This window comes from Aythya ferina (assembly GCF_964211825.1).
Source record: "Aythya ferina genome assembly, chromosome: 1".
In the NCBI taxonomy this organism is placed as follows: domain Eukaryota; kingdom Metazoa; phylum Chordata; class Aves; order Anseriformes; family Anatidae; genus Aythya; species Aythya ferina.
In genome coordinates, this window is record NC_140296.1 from 126660204 (window position 1) to 126685655 (window position 25452).

The 25452-nt window shown below is 45.4% G+C and overlaps 1 protein-coding gene across 2 annotated transcripts; it reads right to left on the bottom strand.

Moving 5' to 3' along the window:
* Positions 1-1698: 1698 nt before the first annotated feature.
* Positions 1699-21646, bottom strand: MFAP5 (microfibril associated protein 5). Of its 2 annotated transcripts, XM_084506437.1 has the most exons (10): positions 21508-21646; positions 21060-21122; positions 18425-18472; positions 17248-17283; positions 16176-16211; positions 15402-15437; positions 14608-14695; positions 14091-14164; positions 13364-13481; positions 1699-2380 (listed from the first exon to the last, which is right to left on the bottom strand). In XM_084506437.1, the coding sequence occupies exons 2-10, from the start codon at positions 21118-21120 to the stop codon at positions 2362-2364; spliced, it is 516 nt and encodes a 171-aa protein (XP_084362563.1). In that variant the 5' UTR covers positions 21121-21122; positions 21508-21646; the 3' UTR covers positions 1699-2361. The 2 variants fall into 2 exon arrangements, with proteins under 2 accessions (XP_084362563.1, XP_084362564.1); XM_084506438.1 differs by lacking the exon at positions 17248-17283 and having other exon boundaries at positions 16176-16231; positions 18421-18472.
* Between the last annotated feature and the right edge of the window lie 3806 nt (positions 21647-25452).

The window sequence follows — 25452 nt, forward strand, 5'->3', positions numbered from 1 at the left end:
AACTGCAGGAGCCAAAGAGCAAAGGGTTAAAGCGTGAAAGGGGCACCAGTTCTGAAAGATGCTCTGCACTCATTGGCCACCTCCCCTCATTGCACTTGCCATTGGGTCCTCCCAGCCTGCAAAATTATGCTGAATTAATATCAATAACATAACAAGGCAGGAAGCATTGTCTAGTGGTTAGAGGGGGGCCTGGGAGCTGTGTACCACTAACGTGAATGTGGGCAAAAACCACACTATCCCTCTGGGCCTTTGCTCATGCAGCTGTGCCGTGAAGATGATGACACTGCTCTACCCCATGGTCACGGCCACCCTGCGTGCTGCCTGCCGGGCATCCAGGGGGAAGGAGCTCAGGGAATATGAAACTGTTGGCACACTCCCCGTCTCTTCCATTTCCTCTGGCAAGTCCTAGTAGCTGCTTGGCAGCATGAGGCAGCACCAGAGCTGGAGATGAGGGTGAGGAGGACCTAGCTCGTGGGACAGGCATGGGTGTAGTGAGCAGAAATGGAGCTTGTGGTCCCCGTGTAATGCTTGAATGCCACAGGTGCTGGGCTGTGTCAGCACGAAAGGAGCAGGCATAACCCCCAAATCACAAAGCTGTATGCAAAAGACCTGTGGAGCATGACTCAGGCCCCGATCCTGCTGTTCACATCTGGAACTGCTGCTGCAAGCAGCAGGCCGTGGGGTGAGATGCCAGAACCCTGCCCTGGGTATCTTGTGGCAGGAGTGCCTGCACTCAGCAGGCTCAGCGCTAGGTACAGCCAAGCCCGGGCTCTTGCTCAGGACATATACCCTCTTTGCTCTACCAGCAGAGCTCTCTGCCTCCTACGTTCTGCTCCACCACCACCCCCTAGCAGCTTCCAGGGTGCTCATCCCTTCTGCAGGGCTGAAGGACAGCCAGGGAACAACTTCAGCCAGGGAAGGTCGCTGAGGAGGTGGTGGTGGTGGTGGGGCTATTCCACTCAATGTCTTCCCCAGGTAGGGCATGACTGAGAGTGCTACAGCCCTTTTGTTTACCTCATGCTAGGGTAGTTCTTCGTTTTTTTCTTTGCTTGATTTACTTATTAATTTTACTGGCTTTCAGCACGCTAGGACTGTGTGAAACCAGTATATGCAAAAATGTGAAAAGGAGAGACGAGTTGCCAGACCAGAGCAGACTACTCTATGTCCCAGCACTTTGAGAGTACTCTGTCTTTCAGTGTGGCCAGCAATGCTTGCTTCAGGAAAAAGAAAACTCTTGGGAGGTACAGGGCTGGACTGTCCTACTCCTTGAGGAGGTGTCTTCCTGACTCCACAGGAGTAGAGCACATGCTCAACAGACACATTTTGGCAGCTGCTTTGGTCTCAAGAGTAATAGCAATTATCCTCTTCAAGGATCTGGCTCCTAGGGTTTTTCCAAAGCCAGAACAGCCTGCATCTCTTGCAAATCCCCATCCTACATAACAGACTCAAAGGGGACACTCCAGCTAATAAAACAGTTGCCCACTTTCAGCCTTTACCCTAGCAGTGCCTTGTGAAAAATCTCCCAGGTCAGTCTCAGAGTCATTTTGTCACGTTTTCATATTATTTTTTTCCTTTCAATAATGCAAAGAGGATGTTTGTTACACAGGACATTAAAAAAAAAAAAAAAAAAAAAAAAAAGGAAGAAGAAGGAAAGAAAGCAACACACCCCATGAAATGTGCTTCTTAAGATCACAACTGTTTATGTTTCATCAGATAAGTTAAGGTAGCTTCAGCTTTATTGTTGTTCTAGTTCCTAATTTTCACAACAAAACATTTATAGAAAACTTTACCTTTTTTTTTTTCTTTTTTTTTTTTCTTCATTTAAAGGAGCTGAAAAATGTCTTCATGCCCAGCGTGCTTGTCCCCATAAACCTATCTGTGGGTAATGATTTTCTCAAAGGTTTAACATGCCAATTGTCATGAAATGTTTAAGTAGATCCTTTCTCAGGTTCTGTCTGTAAGTGGAATTAATTCTTCAAGGTTTAAAACATCAGCACTCTTCCTTAAATATTGATGCTCTGCCCAGAGATAAGAAAGAAAAAATGTATGAATGAATAGATGAGTTATTTTTACGTCACTCTTTGGCAAGGGTCAGCAAGTCAAAGCAATGATGCAGGCTTTCTAACACCCTTTGTTTTGAGCAGCAGCTTCCCTCTCACTGGTAGTATAAATGTCCAAAGGCAGTAGTAGCAATTCTCTGCTTCTACCTCTAATTGCCAGAGCAGAAACATCTTGGTGTCAAAGCCAGCAGGTAGATGTACTTTCAGGGTCTTGTAGCAAGTCTAGGGTGACATCTTGAGAGGGACCCTCAGCACCTATGGAGTGGCAGGAGCTGCAGCTTTTCTTTCTCAGTAGCAGAGGTCACCTCTGATCTTCAGATCTGGTTAAAAAAAAAAAAAAAAAAAAAAGAGAGAGAGAGAGAGAGAGAAAGAAAAAAAAAAAAAAAAGAAAAAATTTAGCAAAACATTTTTGATCCCTGATCTAGCTGCTAGTTACTGGCTGTAAATTGACAAATCTAACATACAGTGGGACTATTTGGAATGGGAGCTTATACACATGAAAAGAGATTCTGGCCACTTCTGACCACTCTGAATTTCCTTCCTTGCTGTTCAAAGCAAAGTTATTTGGAGAAGGAACTTGGTTTGGGACAGAGAAACAGTTTGCAGATTATGACTTCATCTGTGTTTCTGATTAAAGCTCAGGTCAGTTAAATAAGGCCATTGGGGAAGGCTAGGAAAGGTTTCTGTATTGGTGTGTTTGAAGTATTATTTAGAAAAAGACACTGCTCCAGCTCATCAGGATTCCAGAAGGATGTCCCAGCATCCTTTTAAGCTTCTTGTACTCAGGAGTTTATTCCTTGTCTTAAAATGAGAACAACGTAGAAATGATTAGCAGACTGAAGAGCACTGTAGGTGCAGAGGAGGAATATCACCATCACTATTACTAAAGTTTCAGAAAGCAAAAAGCTAAGAAATCAGAAAGCAAAGAGCTAAGAAATCAGAGAGCAAAAATGTGGTGAATAATTAAAAGTTATTACCTAGCCCCAAAGCAGAAGAGAAGTTGCTTGTTTAGTCAACAGGAAGTTGTGTGCTGTTGTGTATCGATATAAATACATATTTATTTTTTCCATTCACCCCTTGCTCAGAAATCACATTTTGAAACGACCGCCAACATCACCAGTTGGTTAGTTCTTACACCGAGCACAAAAAATGCAGCCACCTGCTTCCCCTCGCCTCAAGCGAAAACCTCAACCAGAAAAACTTTCTCTGCTCAACAAGTGCTGGTGCACTGTGGACACAAACTTGCACAGACACCTCGAGCAGGGCAAGAGCATAGTTCTTTGTAGTTAGACCCAGGCAAATAAAGACATTGATCCTGTAAGTGCATTACATTGCATTCTGTGTTTGTTCCACAGATTCATCACCTGGTTTTGAAAGACAGACCCAGTTCGGAGGTAGTCCGCTTGATCAGGCAGTTCTGCCAGGCAAACAACTCCCATTGCTCCCATCTTAGGTGACAAAAAAACAACAGCACTAGATGAGGAGGCAGCTTGCTCCATGGGGCAAATGTCCTTGTTCCTAGACCTGCCAACTCTTCTTGAGATGCATCTGATGCTGTGCCTCAGAAGGTTTCAACAGTGGTGATGCAAAGCATTGCCTTTTGTGGTGTGGAATATACAGCACCACAGAGATATACGAAAGCTCTGAGGATGTGTGTCCAAGTCCACTTGGGGTGGACATGGCCAGGAGGGATGTGTGTCTGTACGTGTGTGCTGGGAAGCTGCAAATGCAAACCTAAACTGCTGTGGGTTACTGTCTCTGAGGGGACAGCTATGTTAGACAGGAGCAGGGATCCAAGGTGATGTGAAGGAAATGGGTGGGAGAGAAGGCAAGAGGGAAGGGTGTGTGGGAGTACCACTGGGAGGGTGGTTTTATGAAACCTTGGTCCCCACCTTGTGCACTACTGCATGCTGCAGGATTCTAGATGATGCCACTGATGCAGAACTGAGGTTGTTGTGTGCGCGCACTAAGATCATACTTTATTATGCATTTTACTAGTAATTTGGCTTTCCAGGCTCATGCTGCAAAACCTTTACCTGGAGGCTTGACTCACAGTTTATTTTTGTTCCCCTGTCAAGTTTGTTTTTGTGTTGGGGGATGAGGCAAATTAGGGTGAAACTATTGAATTGAGTACACATCTTTCAACCGCAGTCCTGCATGTGCTTCTCATTCCTGCCTGTAGCTCTCTACTAGCCCAGCCTGGGTTCCTTGTAGGACCTAATGAACCCTAATCCTACTTTTGTGATCCCACATATTTTTTCTGACCAGTGTTAATTCCCACACCACATCACTAGGCAGCAACAGCTCCATCTGTTGCAACCAGTGCCTGACACCTGCTGGGACCACCACTTGAAGGAGGAAAGGGTCTGGGTTGGTTTAAGGAGTTTGGAAGCTAGTGAATGGCTTCCCCACCATAAATGTAGGTAACAAATATGATTAGAGTCCAAGCACACGCACTAAATGTCCTCATGTGACTTCACTAGCTCAAGACTGTGACAAGGTTGGCACCTTATCTCATTTACAGTAAGAAAAACACAGAGTCTGCAATCAAAGCAGAATGCACCTTCCCCATGCTGAGAGCTTTGGGTGGGGAGGTACCACCAGAGCTACTTGCACATTGCTGCTTCCCACGGCAGTGCATGCAGCTCCAGCCTCTGGCATGCCCTGTCTATCTGACTTGTCTTTTGGCTTTGTGCTGCACAGACCTGGAAAGCATTTTCTTTTTGCATAGGGTGCTGCGTGCGGCATTCCAATGTTATTCCATCCTTCTACAGCTCAGTCCCCTGGCCTGGGCACCCAGACCCTGCTCCCAACCACATCTTCCCCTTCATTAGTGGAAGTTACTGGCTCTGTATCTCTGCAATCATCTGCTAGTCACGGGGAGAAACTCTGTTTTGCACCGCAGTTTTTCACAATGAGAGTCGCCTCCTCGCTGTGGTTATGGTTTCGCAGACCAAAGTTATCTCTTATTAGCTCCTGTTTGTACAGTTTTTGCAGTTCATGCTACTCACTGCAAAAAGAGCTTGCACCTGGGACCTGGGTGATCCTGATAATAATTTCCCTTTTCTCTTTGAGGAAGTCTTTTGCTGGGAGAGGCTGTGGTAGAAGTGCCTGTGAGCTCACTAAAGTGCAGTATGTTGCATGTTCCTTGGCTTGCAGCCATATGTTGAGATTTCCCTGGAGTTTTATAAACTTTCCTTGGCTGGAGGTCCTCACGAACTGTGTTCTTGCATCTTACAACGTTTGCTTAAGAACAAAGTGAGTATTCTCAGAAGATTCAAGATAGCCTTGCTAGTTCTTTTCTTACTCCCCCTACAGCTCAGATCTGCTTGTATGTTCTTATCATTGGACACATCCAGAAAGTTTGTGGGGTGTCACCACTAAACTCTACTCCTTAATGCCAGTGTGGAATGTCAGACAGTAGAGTTAGGGTCTGCCCCTGACACCTTGGTCCTCTTCCAGGGGGCCCAGTGCTCTGAGCCACGGGATGGGAATGAGAGACTGCTATTATCAGTATTTCTTCAGCCATGACTACATGGGAGGCTCCCAAGTTTCTGCTGTAAAGCAGTGAGGTCAGAGTTATGAAACATTTGAGCTATCTGCCAAGGTAGGGGAAGGTATCCAAGAGTGTGAGAACTTCACAGCTAATTTCATAGAGCATAAAAATACCGTTTCTGGTTCCAGCCAAAATCGTGGATTCTGATCGAATAAAAAGGCTGGAAGAAGCTCCTAGAAAGCAGAGGAGAGAAAGAAGAGGAAGAATCTGAAGGGAAAGCAAAGACCCTGGGAAATTAATGATTATGAATTATTATGATCAGAAAGTTCAATTCACTGGTGCCCAATGGATTTACACACACTGGTTTGTAGCACTGCTTCCGCTGCCTACTCAGGCATGGCCTCGAAGCAACTCTGTCTCACTGAAACACAGAGCCCTTGCATTCACATACATGACCAGTTAATTTCCATTTGTCCAGTCTGTGGTCAGGAATGGGCCACTGTGTTCACTCACCTCTTCTATCTTTTCTGTATGGATACAGGTAGGGGTAGGGCACAGGCACATTTACTTTAAAGGGGCTAGCTTGGTACAGGGAAACAGTTGACAAGACTAAATGAAGCTCAAAGACTGGAGAGATAAAAACCTGCCCTGAAGCAGCGCTGCTAGGAACCCTCAGAGAACAGAAATGGCAAATGAGAGACTGTGAAGAGTGCAGACGTCTTTCCTAAACTAAGCCAAAAGGAAGGTACAATGATACCAGCTGATGGACTCTGGGGCTAAGAGGAACGGTGTAATGATTGTGCTGGGCTTGAGGAGAGCTGATGGGAAAAGTACTTGTGACCATGGTCTAGAGAGCCTCAGGAACAGCTAAATTCACCCTGCACCAGGCAGCAAATCACAGAATCACAGAATGTTAGGGGCTGGAAGGGACCTGGAAAGGTCATCTACTCCAATCCCCCAGTATAAACACACTATTCATTTTCACTAATGAGATTCTCAGTATTAGGTAAAAATCTACACTTTTAGCTGTTTTCTGATTATTTTAAACATTAGACCAAGACTGATCCAGTAAAAACAGGAATTTTTACTTTTTCCTCAGTCTCAGTACATCCTTCATGAAGTTCTTGGGCTAAGTTCCAGTGGTGAAATTGGCATAAACAGAGCTAATAACTCCATTGTTAATTTGAAGCCCAAACTTCTCAATTGCATCACATAAGCCCCAAATGGTCTTTAGCATTCTGTTGTGTCAAAAATGTATTAATACATCCTCTGTGATCACTACACTCACTACTCGTCTTTTTTTTTCTTTTTTTTTTTTTCTTTTTCTTTTTTTTCAGATGTGTTATGCAATGAAAAGAAACTCTTTTGAACCCTTCTTCCAAAGCAAGGATAAAACCCAAGGCTAGCACTAGGCTGTGGAAGAAAGCACAATTAATTTGTAATTGAGTTAATCCATAATAATAGCAAACACTGCTTGCTGCAGCTGCTCTGTGCCATTTGGGTACCAGACAAGAGGCATAGTGAGCTGTAAAGCATTTTCTAGTGGGTGTGTTTTTTGATAGTCTGACTTCAGTGCTACAGGGGAACAGTCAGAGCAATAAGTCCCACAGGACTGCTTTGAACATGGAAACATTTTGTAGGTACAAGGCACCCATTACAAGAGACAGCATGCTGACATGTGCATCAACGTGAAACCAAGACCTTGGTCAAGACATTGTGTGAGTTGGTTTTCATGTCTGAAACAATTGCTGCTGCTGCGTGTGTGCTCCAGCCTGTAAGGCATCTGTAAATAAGCCAGATGAAGTGGCAGTAGGATCCAAATCCTGCAAACCTACAGTCTCCGGGGGTGGTGGTGGATGATTATGAAGGTTATGCCTGTCTCCAAGAAGCACAAATTAGCTTTATCTCACCACTCCGAAAGGGAACTGGTTGAAGTAGTACAGAAGAAAATCAGAAAAACAGCTGCACCAGGCTGGAGCTCAGGAGGTTGGACAAGGACAGCACAAGAGAACTTGGTGCTTCTCACTCCCTAAAGCTCAGCAAAAAGTCAAGGAGAAGTCAGGAAAGCAGCAAAGACCAAGAAGCACCTGACTCTTAGCAGGCACTGCAAAAAAAGCACAGAATAGCTCTGGCTCTGAACAAAATACCGAGCAAAGCCAAGAAACCGGCAACCACAGTGGCCAAGAAAGCAATCAAGAGACTAGAGAATGTGAAAGCTGACAAACCAAAAAAGGCAAAGATCCCACCTAAGGGCAGAGCAGTGAAACCCGAGGCTGACAAACCCCAGGCAGAGAAATCAAAAGTGGCTCAGTGGCAGGCAGTACACAAGAAGAAGCAGATGCTATATGAGCACAAGCAAAGAGACAAACTTCAGGGACACAGAATATAAATCCTTTAGTTGAAAAATTGATTTTAATATTGTTCTGCATTTTCAATGTAGTTTCCCAAAAAGAAGATAAGTAATTGTAATTATTAAAATACTTTGATTTGAAAGAAAGCTTGGGCTTTGTATGATTTATAATATTTCTTTTTGCTATTTTCTTCAATTCTCTGCAGCAGAATTGTAGAGAAGAGGGAGACAGACTTTCCTCAGAGGTGCACAGCAAAAGGAGCAGAGGCAACAGGTTAAAGCTGCAATAAAGGAATTTCTGATTTAACATCAGTAAAATATTTTCCATCTTAAGTACAATGCAGCACTGGAACAGGTGACAAGAGAGGCTGTGGATTCTCCATCCTTGCCAACTTTTTCAAAACTTAGCAGAACTAAGTTCTGATACAATTTATATTATTGGAAACACTTACTAAAAAAAATAAAAATAATTAAAAAAAAAAGCACACACATTATTTTAGTGGCAAAAGTAGACAATTAAATTGGTTCACGATGTTCCACATTTTGGGATTTACTTATTTATTTATTATGGACTAAAATTCAACTCTATTTTGTTGGAGTTTATTCCACCTTGCTGCATTAAAAGGGCTAAGGATGTAAAAGGAACAGAGAGAAATGAAGCAAGATACTGAAGATCACAGAGCAGAAAGTGGAGATGCAGAAACAGAACTCAGACCCTCAGACCTCCTGTGCCCCAGTCAAGGGACAGTTCACAGCTGGACCCATGCAGAGACATGTACACCATCCAACAATGTCAGACTACATGGAGACAGGAGTAAATGGGATCGGATCATGTATCTTTAAAATATTTTGTAATTTTTTTTTTTTTTAATGTAAGTTATTTTTGGTTTCAGTCCAGCTACTCTTTATGTAACAGTGGTGTTCCTTCTGCATGGATTGCAAGCACAGCTCCCCCCTGTGAAGGACAAGCCCGCATTGCAGTCAGCAGTATGCCCTTTAGGGATCCCTCCAAGCTGAGTCACCGGATGACACCACATTTTGTTCGTGCTTCACCTGCTCGTAGGCAAGATCCAGACAACACAGAGCTTCCTTATTCTATGGCAGCCGCTTCCAACAGCCTCCCCATGATTCCCCACAGCAAAAGCTGAGCAACAGCATTGCAGAGGGTGTAACATATTGGTCTGAAGTACTCCTTTTCTTTCCCAAGAAATATGGGAAATTCTTCAATGGGAAGACCGATTGACCTTCACATTCTGAATGCCGTGGAAAGCTGTTGTCTGTGCAGCCAGGATGGCAGGGGAAGGCCAGCTCCCTGTCCTCAGCAATGCGAGGCACCACTTCAAACTGGCAACCAGGCACCAGAATGCTGGGCACTGCAGCCTTGAAACTGGCACCGCTGATCAGTAATAAGGAGCTGTGACAGCAAGATGAGCAAAAACAGCCATTGCGTGGGAAGCGACGGCAGGCCGTGTTACTCCCCTTCCAGGTCAGAAGAGTTTATGAAAATCAGCCACAAACTCTATGCCGTGCTTCTCAAGTGGAACTCTGGCACCTTTCTGGCTTGTTCAGCCTCACAGACTTTACTGGAGCTGTGTTTAAAACCACTTGTGCAGTTTACAAGAGAAAAGCAAGGTGCTGAGAACAAGCAGTGTCCAGAGACCTGCAACTCAGAGCTATGGCAACCCAGGTAGGAATGGCAGGGGAGATAAATACTAACAGAGATTGAGAAACCTGTCTGTGGGCTCCAGTACTGAAGGGCAAGGGAAGAATAAACCGAATCATAAAAAGACAATGGCATATGTGCCCAGCTCACATAGCCTGTGGAACATGCTGATAGGACACTGCAGAGACAAAAGAGATGAGTGCAAGCAGGATCAGGCCTGTGTAGGTGGGAGCAGCATTTACAGTCACTTGGGCTGGGGCTATTTTCATTGCAATCATCTAAAACAGGGACTCACCAATGTTAGCCAGCAAGAAACATTGATCCTAGGGGACAGTGTTTTGCAATAACAGGTGTTGCAATAGCATGCTCTTCAGTCCTGAAGAATGTTGGGACATTATTAGAGGCAGTTCAATGGTTAATATGGCCCACAGACACTTTTGTTCTAGAAATAGCATCTAAATGCAGTCCCCTTGACTGCTTGCACAGGTACAGACACTGCCTAGAGTCCTCTACATGTATGCTTTGGGTGCTCCATCTTTGTAAATGAAATGCGATGCACAGTTAGTGCCTGATGAATCCACGTGAAAGTCAGAAGTTCAGTGAAAGATCCTTTTATTCTAATCCTCCTGACCTAGATGTGTAACATTTAATGTAGTAGATCTTTCAGTTATCCTCATTTCTGAGCTAAATGTCTCTACCGGACAAATTATTTGCTTATAAGATGATGCATCACAGCTCTTCTCTTGCATCCACCACCTTACCATTTTACTTAGAGACAGTAATTCTCTGTCATTAAGTCATGGCACATGCTCAGTGAGAAGATGTGTTTTCAGCATGCATCTCATGGGCTGGGAGAAGTTATCCCTGTGCTCAGCAGCTACCAATTGTCAGGAAAATCTAGCACAACCATCCATTTAAGAATAAAATAAATAAATAAATAAATAAATAAATAAATAAATTGCTGAGTGTAAATTTCTGTATCTGTAGGAAAAACAAACAAACAAACAAAAAAAAACACCTCCTAGAAAGACCTGTGATTCATGAGTGAAGGGTGGGTGGCAGCCCAGGACTGAGCTAGCAGGCAGTAAAGAGCTCCAAATGACGGATTCGAGCTGGAGTCAAATCTAACCATAAATCAGTAGGAAATACAGCCAGAGACAAATAAACCCAAACACATGAAAGTTGCCAAGAACAACAGGAAATAAATTTTCTTTTAATAGTTTGTGTGTATTATATGGACTCTAGCATTAAAACAATGTTCTCCTGGGGAGGAGCACCTCTTCCTGCCCCTGCTAAAAGCAAGCAACAGAAAGGTTTCAAACCATTCCCCAAATTTATGAATGTTAAATTTCTATGTACTGTACAGTAGCTATGTTATACAGTTATATATTTATATATCAGCTTACATTCAACTCTAAATACAGGGTGGAGACTTGCCCTAGAGCAATTTCCAAGAGCTCTATCTGACATCTCCGGCTTACCTTCCTCCTCACAGGCAAATTTTACGGGTATCTTACCACAGAAGTCAATGGCTGCACATGACTTGAATGGCTTTGAGATCAAGCTCTTGGTGCCCTCCTCTACAGAAACACACATACTCTCAGTATAGAGAATATCCTACTCCATCCCTAATCTAGTGAGCCTTGAGTACTCAAGATCATCGTTGTCTGTGTAGGAGTGCTATGCTCCTGTGTATAAGATGAAATTCCAGTCACTGCGTAACCTGGAATTCTTTCTCCTGCATAATGAAGTAACAGAGAGAGATTTATCCCATCTATGGCCAATTCTGACCTTATGTAGAACACATATGCCTCTGCATAAGGGTATTTTCCCCAACACAGAAGACATAATGCAGTTTCTTGCTGCATACAGCAGAAACCTAAGTCATGTGGAGAGGCTATTACATTATCTGTTTTTCTTCTCAATTTTCTGAGAATTCTGCCTCTGCACAGCATCCTGTCCCCTCTATTATGTTACTCCAGCTGTTCAGCAGACCAGTGCTCCTGCCAGGCTGAATGGTACTCGGTTCAGCAGCAGAGCATATTATGCAATGGGTGTCAATGCCTGCTCTAGCAAAGTGCCTGTCTGTTGCAGTCAGGAACAATACTTAGAGATCCTAGGCACAGGGTCTCTCTGGTCTTCTGCTGCAATGAGCTAAGCTGCTGAGCTCAGGTGCCCCACAGAATGGCTGATCATGCCACCAGAAGTCATGAAGAGTGGTTAAGACACTTCAGACAGCTCCTTCCCTTTCATTCTTTCAGTGAAAACTGGCTATATACCTGGAAGTGTTTGCTATGTATCCGGAAAACAAGGTTCTCTAGCAGCCAACAGACATTCAGTGCTACCAGAGTGAATATTTTCCCAAGGTTGGTCTGTCTCTGTGTTCAAGCCTGTAGATACATGTATGTCCACCACCTCACAAGTAACTGGCTCCGTGCAGGACTGCATACAAAGTGAACCTGCAGATAAGGATTCCTCTCCCACATCTCATTCCAATTTGTGACTCCTTTCTGCTTTGTGCAGAAGCTCCCTGGTCAGGAGGTAGGAACCGAGGTGGAGATACTGAAAGCAGGCTCAGCAGCTGGAGAGTGTAGAGGTATCCAGACCATGACAAGGCATCAGAACAAGCTAATTCATTGCCTTCTGCCTTGTCCTTCAGCCCAGAGGAAGCAAGTTCCCAGTTCTCCAAGGACATGCACGTTCTCTGGGCTCTCTTGGAGCTTAGGAGCAGATGCAGCCATATTTCTGCTCCTTGGAACTTGCCTGGAATGGGCATCAAGAGAGGAGAGGAGAGGAGAGGAGAGGAGAGGAGAGGAGAGGAGAGGAGAGGAGAGGAGAGGAGAGGAGAGGAGAGGAGAGGAGAGGAGAGGAGAGGAGAGGAGAGGAGAGGAGAGGAGAGGAGAGGAGAGGAGAGGAGAGGAGAGGAGAGGAGAGGAGAGGAGAGGAGAGGAGAGGAGAGGAGAGGAGAGGAGAGGAGAGGAGAGGAGAGGAGAGGAGAGGAGAGGAGAGGAGAGGAGAGGAGAGGAGAGATCTCCTCTGATCCAACATAATCTTCTTGAGAAAAATATCATGCCGTACTAAATCCAGAGTTCTTCCTTTTGGTAGCATTTGTGTATGAGGGAGGCAATGGGCTTGAAAGAAATTCCCAGAGGTAGTTATAAATGATCTGCTGCCATACAGGGACAATGAGGTTTGTCTTGGGTTGAGGACAGCTCATCTCCCTGTCCTGTCACTTCTCTGAGTCCAGCAGACAGAGGGAGTCTGTGCTATCACAGAGCAAACTCAGTGGCTGAGCAGGACTGGAGAAGCACAGGCTGAGCAAGTGTATCAGAACTCACACTGATGCCATGCAAGAAACCTAGGCAAAGGCATAAAGTCTAGGGCATCAGGGTTTGCACTCCTTCACATGAGACAGCCTAGGGCATCTCTGCCATAGGAGAGGATTACATCCTGTCTCATTCAGGTTTCTCTGCAGCGGCAAAGAAGAGAAGATGCAGCACAGTTATAAGGACCTCTGGGAAATGAGCAGATCATGGCCTGCTGAACAGAATCTGAAAGAGAAGGGGAGCATCCCACATCCTCAGCAACAGATAGAGGACAAGAGCAGCCACGACGACAGGGTAGCAGACAGGGACTCTGTGTGCTGCAGCACCTGAAGAAGAGGATGTGGGAGAATGCAGAGAAGTAAGGAAATGGTGGGGGAATCACAACAAGCAAGAAGGACTTCTCTTGGGTTGTAGGTGATGATTTCTCTTCTCTCCCTTCCTTTTTCTCTTCTACTGCTGGTAGCTTACAGAGCACCAGGGCTTCTCTGCTGCTGCTCCAGGAGCTGTCTGCAGGGGAGATGCGCGAATTGCCCCGATCGGCGGAGACGTCGAGAAGGAAGGCCAGCCAGCTGGCGACAGATCTCATCTGAAGACAGAGCAAATACATGTTGAGGGATAATCAAAGTTTCCTTCAAATTCTTCACTGTCAGTATAGTTAGAAGTACATCCTTCTCTGTGCCTGCAGAAACTTTTGGAACTGCTGAATGCTCATATACATGAGGCAAGCGACTAAACCCTTAGGCCTTTGTTAATTCTCTTGTGGCTTTATTCATGTACAATGCATATTAAAATCATTCAAATTTTGCTGCAACAAAGACTACATGAGAAATCTTGACTGGATCCAGTTTTAATTTGTGAATAGAAATACTGACAGTTACTCTTTGACCTCAAAGGAATGTAACTTTGAATAAAGGCTTGCCTGGAGTTAGTGCAGCATGATGAAGGCTGACTAGATTCAAGCCAGAATCAAGAGCTCTATAACTTTTTGGTAGTACAATATCTACTTCCTAGCATTTTTCATGGCATGCATACTGGATCCTGCATTGCATTAGAGCTCCCCCAAAATAAGCCCAGGGAAACTACTACATATTGATTGGGTCTGGGAAATATGTGAGCTTGAAGCTTGGAGACAGTGTCAGATGGCTACAGCTATGCTTGGATTTCCTCTTCTAGGTCAGCTTGTGCTGTCACTCACCTTGCATGACCTCGTTCTCTTTGCAGACAATACGGGAGCACACCTCCTTGTTTATTATGTACATGCGCCGCACGCTGAGGGATCACCAGGAGCACACCGAGGACAGTGGAGAAAGGCACAGGGACAAAAAGAGACAAAAAAGGGATATAGGTAATAAACATTATTTCATGTTTATACTCATGATGAGGAGTCAAACACTAAATCTTTAGGATTAGTTAATCTAAAACAAGGCTGTTGTCAATAGAAAGGTAGCCTTAATTAAGACTTCATGATCTGGCCAAATAGCTTACATAAGGATTACAAAATTGGACACAAAATAGCTTTTTAGCGCTGCACAGATACTAGTTATTATGCTGTTTTAATTAATCACCTTAAAAGGCAGCTCTGAGGATAGGATTAATCTCACCAACTAGTTTCCCAAAGGAAGCTCTAGTTTCAAAAGGAAACAACTGTTGAACTGGACATGCCATTTCTGGAGAGCTTTTAGGGTTTTTGTTGGGGACTACTGTTTTCTTACCTTGTAACACAGAGGTAGCTGATACACTGCTTCACAGGCTTGTGAACAGAGTACAGGCGTGTACAAGGGAACTGCTCTTCACGACAATCTGAGAACACACACACAGAGGTGCAATCCAGCATCATGGCAGCTACATGCATTCTGGCATGCATATAGTTTCACTAGGTACTGTCCTCCAAACTTCTAGTGAAGGCCTCTAGGCTCCACTTTCCATCCTCATGTCAGAGATGGGGATGGTTTAGAGAAGAAGAAAATAAGGCAAATATTTCTTATCCCCTTGCCTCATAAGACAAAAGCAAGGAAGAGTAAAGTGAAGTGTAAAACAAGCCCACTGGGAATTCTCAACACTGAAAGCACACATTTTAAGTGGGACAGACACAAACAAAATGTGAATTGTAGTTGTATGTTTCACATGCGTGTTTCTAATAGATCTACAACCTCACACTTTGGGTCACAAATTCTATTTCTTTCTTCTGGACAATCAACCTCATAGCAAACTATGATTTTTTTTTCCCCCCTGCATTTCCTTCTGAAACACCAGCCCTTGGCCACTCAGCAGGTCTGGTCTAGTTGTCTGCTAATTCCTCCCATCCTGAACATGCCACTAAGTGAAAGACTTCAGCTTCCACTACTGCCTTTCTCCAGTACTCCTAACGCAAGGAATAGAATGAAGTGAACTCTTCAGCAGGCCTCGGGAGATGAAGCTCAGTGCTCAGACAGCACGTGCTGGGAGAGGTAACAGGGAGGGTGAAAGGGGGCCAGGGAGAAGGTGCAGGCAGCGAACTTAAACATACCTGATGAAGCTGTTGTGGTTTCACTGTCAGACTGAACTGGAAGACAAAGTTAGTGTGGTTTACCATGATTCCTTCCTAGACGTCAGATTATTCAAAACAAATACCTGGAAAGTTCTTTCAAAAGCCCTCCATTGTAACTTCTGATGTGGAAAAACCTTTTATTGTTACTAACATGAAACAAAAGAAGGTACAAAACCAGTATGAATCTAGTGCCAGCTATCTAGCCAACAATGGTAAAAATCCATTCGAGCTTTACCATGAAGCATTACCACTTCTGTTCAAAATTACACTGTAAAGACATCCCAATTTATAATTCAAAAGGCTGAGTATATGTCACTGTAATTGCCATCTATCTAGACAGGCGAAGGAGCCTGTGACTGACTCTTCTTACCAGATGGTTCTTTAATGTCTGTGACAAGGCAGCAAAAGATGGTTGGTTTTATTATTCCCTCTTATAAACCAATCCAGCTCTATCACAGTAAAACACAGTGAATTTTATTGTTTACCCAGTGACAACCTGGAAGGGAACTCAGAGGACTTGATAGGTGCAAGCTTTCATCAGTGGTAATGGAGGACTTCTCCTTTTCCTACCTACTTCACGTGCAGTAACACCATCCAGAAGCACAGACAAAACACATGGATGTAGAGAGGAGTCTTCTGGACAACAGAGCCCAGTTAGGGGCATTCAGGGAAGGAGGAATTCTGGGTGTGCAAGGAACAGGAGGAGGAGAGGGAAGGTGGAAACATTCAACTGTGAAGTGAGAATAAACTCACCAGGACTAAGAAGAACAGGTGGTGTTACAGCTGCAGCTGGAAAAAGAGAAGATGTTCTGAGAGATCTTAATTTGAGCTTTCAGTCTCTTCCTCCCTCCCACAGTTCTGCCAATGGCTCATCATTATCGATGTGTAGCCATCCCACATGCTGTTCATAGTATCACCACAATCCAACCTGTCAGGGTAACAGCAGGCTTCTCCTGTGAATATGCTGGGTTCCCTACGGCTGATGGGATGCTGTACAGCAGAGATGGGCCCCATGGTACACCTTCTATTAAGAGTTTCTTCTTGATCCCTCCACAATAAGTGTTTTGAAACTAAAGTCTGCTGTCAAGGCTTCATGTTTATCTTTTTCAGGTTTAGATGTAGGTTAGCCACAGCCACTTTCATATGGACACAGAATGTCTTTATTTATCCTCCTACAGACTGTCAAGTCTCACAGACCAAACATGAGACTCGTCGGTTGCCTTCACCTACCACCACCCACCAGGAAGATCATGCACCATATGTACATGACACTGTGCTTCCACTTTGCTCCTCCATGACAGCTGCTCAGATTGACCCACAATACTCTCGCCAGCTGATGGGCATAGTCACAGAGCGGAGGAGATACCACGGAGCTGCTCTCAAGCATGGCTGCTGGCTGGTAGCAGACATGCACGTAATCTTTCTTTTGTTGCAATGCTGTCACATTAACTGGTGAACCTGACCAATTTCTCCCCCTTGTCACTTAATGTCTTCCTCCCTGCAGCTTTCTCTGAAAGCTCAGGGTGTGTGAGCTTCAGTTGTCATGATTTCTTGCAGTGCGAACAACTTCAGACAGCCCTGCGTACACAAGGTGAGACTGGCATTTCCTTGGAGAACAGGTCATTAGCCACCCTAATTCACCTCCCTGCATGGAGCACAGGAAGGGCTCCCCAAGAGCTGTAAATGCTGGAAGAGCATGTCTAGGTGTCAAAGATGGGGAGGAGGGGTTCCCGAACATAATGGGTAATTTCTGGGGCTATATAAGTGGCATTAAAGGTGAACAAGGGGAAAAGAGGCCTGAAGTTGCTGCGAGGTAAGAACTTACCAGGTGTGCTGATGAAAGAGTCGGTGTGAACTTCACCTGGAAAAGAGAGAATGTCCTGAGAGAGACTGTCGTTACTTTTGTGGTTCCTTACACAGTAAGCCATAGCTAGCTTGAATTTTCTTGGCTGCCATAATATGCTCGGGAAATAGAGGGGTTCAATCCAGTATGTACATAAACATGGTAAACCCATCTCACCCTTATCCATTGCTCTCCCCAGTGGCTAAGCTGGAACTAGATTTCTTAGTGCACAGGTTATACTAACCCTTACTGAACTCTGGCTCACATATGGCCACGGGTAGGCATCTTGACTGGAAGGAAAAACTCATAAAACCAAAGCTCTGGCGGTTCCTGCAGCAGCAGGACAGGCAGCTGGAATACCTGCTGCACAGAAGGAGGGATGCAGCTCCAGAAGCTAGGCTTGGCTGCAAAACTTCATCAGCAGATATGTTTCTTTCAAAGGCAACTGATGGCAAAGCTAAGGTAGGTGTGATGGAGAGATAAAGTGTGAAGCAAAGGGGAACTTGGTGAACATATTCTGGTCTGGCTTCTGAATAGCTTTCTGGAAAGCCCTGGATATTGCACATGACAGGATTATATCTGGGAGACGTCTGAAGTCTAAGCCAGTGACTTCAGTTTGAAGAAAAGGCTGGCTCTTGTGGTTCCTCTGATTGCTGAAGTACAATGCAAACATGTATTTATTCTACCTTATCATGTCACAGAAATGGAAGAAGTAAGAGCTAGAGGGATAAAGCTATTTACATGCTAAAACACATTCATTATGAAGATCAGTCAATATCCTTTCTCAGTGGCCCTCACTGCTAAAGCACTGCACCACTTGTGCACCTGTATGCTCAGAATTTTCTTGAGCAGTTGTAGAGGTCCCCTAGCTTCTCAGTGCTAAAGAAATGTGACTTCTCATGGATCTCCCACAGCCCCTGACTGCAAACATAACTTCATGTAAAGTGTTTAGCACCCCAACACTACTGAATTATTTGTAAAGAACACGCAACACTTAGCAGATTGTCTTAGAAGCCTTGTTTAATCTTCACTGAAAGGCAAGGTTACAGCATCAAAAGCAAGGAAACAAAGAATAGTGTTTGCAATTAAGTAGGCTGTAACTATGTAGGTCAACTAGGCGACATGAGCTCCTAGCACACCACATGCCTGTGATACTCACCGGTTACACTATCCGGTTCTTGCCCATTGACGGCCAATGGAAACCACTCTGCAAGGAGAGAAGACAGGAGAGTGAGGAAAGGACACAGAGTGATTTCTATAGGCTGAAGGCCTTGTGAAATTTGTTGAGATTCTTGTTTGTCCAGGAGACAACACTGCCCTCTGCTGAAGGGAGAAACGCTCTCCTCTCTGCCTCAGCCTCCACTGCTGGCTGGGTTTCCTCTACAAAAACTTCTGGATACAGTGAGTCCTGATTCTGTCACTGCTGCTTCCATCGGGGCTGAAGGTTGAGCACAGGAACCTCCAGATCCACCAGACTTTGCACTCCTGCATCACCCTTTGATGCACTTTGAAAACAAATTGCACCTTGCCTTCCCACTCTGGAGGTTGGTCAAAATCCCTGTCTGCATTTTAGAGAAGAAAGAGGAAATTGAATCATGGAAATTATTTGCTTGGAGTCACAAGAGTGAGTTGTTGGCACAGTAAGCAACAGATTGCAGGTCTTGCAGCTCCTTAAGCAAATAATTATGTGGTCCATCATTCCCCCTGGGTATGGAGCACAGAGTGGAAGATGTTTTCCCTCTCAGCCCCTGCAAGAATTTGAGAGGAAGAATGAAGGCTTGACTGTGCATGCTGTATGGCAGAGGAGAGATTGAAACTGAAGTAGACTGTTCATTTGTCCAAACATAAACGGTGAGAGAGCTGCTTCCTCCAGTAGCCAGGAATAGGAAAATATTTCCTGCTAGCCACGGAGGAGGGAAATGTCTGCATAATTGGGGGTGGATTGAAGGAAAGAGTTGGCAGGGAAAAAAACAACAGTGATCTGAGGCACTGCAGGGATGTGTGCAGGACCAGCCAAGCACAGTATACCCTGCTATATTTTATTAACTCAGCCTTTAGCTTAATGGGAGCACTGCACGTGTAAAAAGACTATCTGGTCTGGAGCTTTAGTCTTAGTTCTTACTCATTCCAAGAGCTGTTACTTGCAGGTTGCAAAAGGACTCTTGGGGCCTCTATTTAATCCTGCTCTGTGGCATTACGGGACCCTGCTATTCCTTTCCACAGCCAGCTGCCAGCAAGGGCTCAGCTGCTGGCTGTTGACCCAGGGAGAGTCAGACATGTATAATAACTTACATACACACTGTAGTGGAGCCCAAAACTTTTCCTGTTCTGGCTAGTTTCGTAATGGTTATAAGCAGAGGGAAAAAAAAAAAATAAAAAAAAATCTTTACTTTCTAAATTGTTCCTAATACAAAAGGAAGAATTCAAATTCTGACATAAGCCCAACCATTTTAACACTGAAAAGTCAGCTTTTACTACTACATCTTTTTTTTTTTTTTCTTCAGATTTTCAATTACTTCAATTTATATTTGTTCAGGTGCCAATTCATATGCTTTATAAATGGTTGGATTTTGTTATCCAAGTTGCAGTAACTTCACCCTTGAAGTCTCAGAAAACTGCAACCCTAACACACCAAATCTGTAGCTGACCCAAAAACAAAAATGATGAGACATCAGGTGGTGATTCCTGCTAATTTCCAAGTTAAATACAATATTTACAAGAATTTAACAGAAATTCTAAAACAAGATACACAGAAGCAAGAAATCTTCCTTTGAGGCCTCATTTCATGTATTGTAAAAAAAAACAACATTTTTTTTTCTACCTTTAACTTTGTAAGCCACCTACAAGTTCAGCTCTTGGATGCCTTTCCTCCCTGCTTCATAGTAACAAACATGACATCCTTTTTGTGACAAATACTGTGCATGCTTACAGGAAAAAAAAAAAGTGTTATCGGGAACAAAACCAGGCTTCAGTTAAATCCCAGATCCAAGCAGTGACCAAGCAACAAGGGAGGTGCATCTCAAGCTACCTATTTCGGCATGAGGGGAGGACTGAGTAGAGAAAATTGGGATAACTTGGTTTGAATGTAATAGGTGCAGTCACCTTTCTGTCATACAGTCTTTCTGTGATGAAACTCTCTCCACTCACTGGAATTAAACTTCATTTGCTGTCTGTCCTGTGTCTTCTGACTCTAATGGCTGATGCTGACCCCCTTCCTCTCCCCTCACGAAGCTGATCCTGCCAGGATTTTTGCCAAAGAAACTCCAAGCAAAGACACGAAGCACCAAAACAGAATAACAACAAAAGCTTTAAACTTTGGAGGTTAGGCTTGTTGAAACAACAACACTAAGAAGGACAAAACTTTCTGAAAACCACAGAGCCTGGTGGGGGGGGGGGGGCCTCCAGCAGGAACCGCTAGGGACAGCAACTGTTTCACAACATTTTGTGGAGCATGAAGTACAGCATAATCTATAGCAAGCAGAAACCCTACCTAACCCTCTTTCTAAACTCTGAACCTGACTGTTCTGTTTATGCAAACATCCCCATAGTGCAAGCTGACTTGTGACTCCAGCTATTTGCTGAATGGTTGACACATAACAGGAACCAGTCCCAAGTTGCCAAATTTTTCCTTACAACCCTCTATCTACCTTGCCTTTCCTGTTCAGTCCTTTCCCCTTCACCATCCATCTACATGTCTCTGTCTTTATCCTGAGATCATTGGCACATAAACCTTTGTAGGATACTCCACGGGGCCAAGGTAGAAAAGAAATCCTCCCCTTGGAGTATGGACTCACCGGCTGGGGACAAGAAGAAAGCTAAGAGACACAACAGTGTACAGGCTCCAGAGGTCTTCATCCCTGTGGACAGGAGGAAAGGAAAGATCAGTTAGGAGTGGGGATACTCTCCCCTGTAGCCCAGAAACTGCCTGCAGCCTCCATCTCCTTGTCCATTTGCCTCCCATTTGTTCTTCCCAGCTTTCCTCCCACCTGTCTCCCTCCTAATCTGCCTGTTTTCCAGATGTTTCTGAAACATTTTGGGCTAAACGTGTAATTCCATCTGCCTTCTTTCTCCTTCCACCTCCTTTCAGTCTCTGTCCCTTTTTTCATCCAGGTGGCTAAGCCCCCCTCCACACACAAGGCCAGCATGCAAAGAAGAGTTATCTTGTTATCTCCCTCTACTCTTTGCTACTGTCACATTGTTTTAAAGGGTACGGAGAGAACAGATAAGATTCCCATCACTTACTGCTGCCCTCGGTCTCCACTTGTTTCAGCAGCAGACGCTCTGCCTTTCCCCTTCAGCGGTTCCCCCCACTTTGGCTACTGGGTAAATCACACGCAGCCACACCCAGAACATGCTCTACTTTGGGTTGTCTTCAAAATACAATTTTGGGAAGAAGTGGAAAAAAAAAAAAAAAAAAAAGAAGAAAAGAAAGAAAAAGAAGCCAGGGGGACGTTGGGACGTGGTGTCATCATGCTGCTGGAATGAGGTGGGGGGGGGGGAGCAAAGAGCAGCAGCCCACACCCTCATTCCAGAGTTTATTGTACTCCAAAGGGAGACTGCTCCTCCCATTCCCCCAGGATGGCCCAGCATCAGGATCGGATTCTTGTGTCGACATTACACATTTGGCTTTGCCCTCCTACACACTGCCCCTGCTCTCCACTGCATCGAGCCCTGTTTTCCCGTTTACTGCCCGTTTCTACCCCATCCCCGCAGTCCTCTATTCTCACCGCTCCCCTGCCCCTCTCCCGCGGGCTGACAAGCTGCAGATCCCCCCATCCCCATCCCCATCCGTGTTTTCCCTAAACAGCACGCCCGTCTCGCCATGGTGACAGGACGGACTGTAGCCTCCCCCCGCTCCCCGGGATTACAGCATTCCCAGCAGGCAGCCCCATCCAGCCTGCGCTGCCAGTGATGCTGTGCAGGAGGAATCTGAAACCACCCGGGGCCAGGGGGCGAGCGCACGCCCCGGGCGGTCCCGGACCGGGATCGGGGAGCGGGGGGGTTCCCGCCGGCGCCACCAGCCCCCGGCGCGCGAAAATAGGGCTGGCCGGCAGCCAATCAGCAGACAGAAAGGGTGGTGACGTCACTCGTCGCCGGGGAGGGGGGAGAAGGGGAGTGACCCCCCCATCCCCGGGGGTGGGATGGGGATGGGGATATGGGGATGGGGATATGGGGATATGGGATGGGGATGGGGATATGGGGATATGGGATGGGGATGAGGATATGGGGATGGGGATGGGGATATGGGGATGGGGATATGGGGATATGGGATGGGGATGGGGATATGGGGATGGGGATGGGGATATGAGATGGGGATATGGGGATATGGGATGGGGATATGGGGATATGGGATGGGGATATGGGGATATGGGGATATGGGATGGGGATATGGGGATATGGGGGTGGGGATGAGGATATGGGGATGGGGATGGGGATATGGGGATGGGGATATGGGGATGGGGATGGGGATATGGGGATATGGGGATATGGGATGGGGATATGGGGATATGGGATGGGGATGGGGATGGGGATATGGGGATGGGGATATGGGGATGAGGATATGGGGATATGGGGGTGGGGATGGGGAAATCCTGCCTCCTGTTGCCTTCTCAAGCAAGGAGATGGCCGAGGCTCCCCCCCTCTACAGCAATGCAAGACAGAAACCTTGTAGGGCAAAACTGTGTCCCGTGAGGCTTACCCTGGTAGCTAGGTAACCCTCTCTTGTTCTCAGCAAATGGCAAACTATGAGTAAAGTCCAATAATACCTTGTGTGAGGTTATTAAGGAAATCCTCACTAATCCTTCATCTGCCGTGAAGGACCCAAGCAGTGATATCTGCACGCAGCAGACCTGCAGCCAGCACTTATACCTAACACCCACAGCAGCTGAGCAGTGCTCGAGGCAGAGCTGATGAGGACAGACAGAAGGGCTACCTGCTATTATTTCTGGTCCCCCCAAGACTCAGAGGTAAAGCACCGGAGGTGGGCAGTAGCAGGAGATCGACAGAGGCAATGGGGAAAGCTGGGCATTTCCATGTTCACCAGGGCGGCGTTTTGGACTGAAGCACCATCACTGTTTCTGTGGAGCCAGATACCACCAGTCCTACCTTCAAGGTCTGGCCAAAACTCAGTCCACTGGAGATGCTCAAAAGGTGATTAAACAACCCAAAGAAAGTGACAGAAGCTATAAATACTCCTTGGTTTGAGGAATCCTCTCACATCCTTGGCTTTTTTGGCATGACCAGATAGTAGCTTGTTTAGACTACATCTTTCCACACACTTTTTTTGTTTGTTTTTATTTTTTTTTCCTTTTCTTTTCTTTGTGCCTCTGTGCTGCAACTCAAGCCATGGATAACTAAGATATCTATGCAGATTAAGACCTCGTGAGATCTGAACATTTATCTGAAACCTTCCATTGATGCTGTATGTCATGGTCTAGCAATGTTACTGATGTATCACTATCTACCACAGACAGTAGGATTCAACTCTGATCCTAAACAAGGTTTCTTCAGATTACTTTTGATCTTTAAATCCTTTATTTTCAGACTGGGAGACGGTGTCCCTCCCAGGCTGCTCAGTGCGGATCAGACGATTTACGCCAGCAGCCCCCCTCCGTTTGGGGAGCTTGGTGCAGACGGGCGGATGCAGGCTGGAAGCAGTTCAGTGTTTTACACACCAGGCAAACCGCAGAGAAGTAACTGGAGATGCTCTGCTGCTCCTGCTCTCTGCGGACACCGGAGGGAGCTGCAGCTCGCAGCAGTGGAAGCTCCGTTTCTTTTCTCTCGCAGCCCGAGCACATTGCTGAAGAGAAGCGGCTCCCTGCCTGCAGGCCTGATCTGGTATGAAGGCTCTCCTTTTCGCTGACCTGTTTATCAGTGTATTGGATCCACAACTCTTCAATGCTTTGATTTGGGGGAAGGGAAATAATCTAGTTATTTTCCCCCCATCCTTGTCTCACAACATTCACAAAGATGGCTGGACAGTCCTCACTGCCGGTAGATATGAATAATTAACATTATTTTTCCCTTCTCGTCCATTTTACTACCTTCTGCTTCGCACGTAGTTGTCCTTCTCCAGCAGAGGGTACTTCGGGGACATCTGCAGTGATCCAGCAGATGACTCAAAGTAAAGCACTCTTCCCTCTGAAAAGTCAGGTACCAGTGCCACGGTACGGTGTGAAGGAGAACTGTGCCGCAGTGACTAGCGCGGGTGACTCATGAAGGAAACGCGTCCACCTTCATGCAGATATTCCCTAAGCTGCACTGACCCCAGTGCCTGTAGGTGTTTACCTAAGACGAAATGCAGCGGCAGTGATTCAGCAAGAAGTTCTCTTCCTTCCAAGTACTTGGTACTGATCTCCTTATGTTACCAGGGATGCTATAGCAATAGTAGCATGGCATTTTGGATGAGACACAAAATCAGCATTTTCAGAAATTAAAATTTCCTGGTGTATTTCACCCCAGAGATTACTGCATCTCAGCAGACAGGTGTTTGTCATTTGCAAAGGTCCTGGAGAGCCATTTAAATGCCAGCTATTTTCTGTCTCTCTTACTGTCTCCCTGGACTTCTCATATCCCCACAGTAACTGGGTGTTAAGTTACATTTGAGTGATAAGCAATTAATAAACTGCTGTAAGATGTTTGAATGCACCACTTCAATAATGTAGTTCTGGGTGGTCATTTGAATTGGGGCTGGTGAAATGAGTTTTCCTGGGATGCACACTGATGACTTCTCATTGCTGATGGGCTCCGTACCTGAGGTTTGACACTACCCTGCGGTTGTTTCGCTGTTGTAGCCAAGGTCATCAGTGGGAAGGGGCATGAGCTCAAAGCCTGACCCATCTGTCCCCAGATTCGAGGGATTCAGGTCTGACTTTGTATACAGTTCACTGTAGAAGTGGGAACCCTGTAAAGTACAGGAGCCTGGGTACAATCCACATCTTGCTGACTAATGGTCATGTTTTTGCTGTTCGTCTACAAGAATAAGGAATTCTTCACCCATTTACTTCCAAGTCAGCAGGCTTGCCTCGCAGTGTCTCGCGATCACAGAAAACCCTAAGGGAGACCATGAAATGAATTAATATATACTCAGCTCCTTCAAATCAGTTCAACACTCGTGAAGAATTGAGCACGAGAACAGGCAATTAGTGAAATCTTTTATGTTTAGTTGGTGATTTGGCTATGGGATCC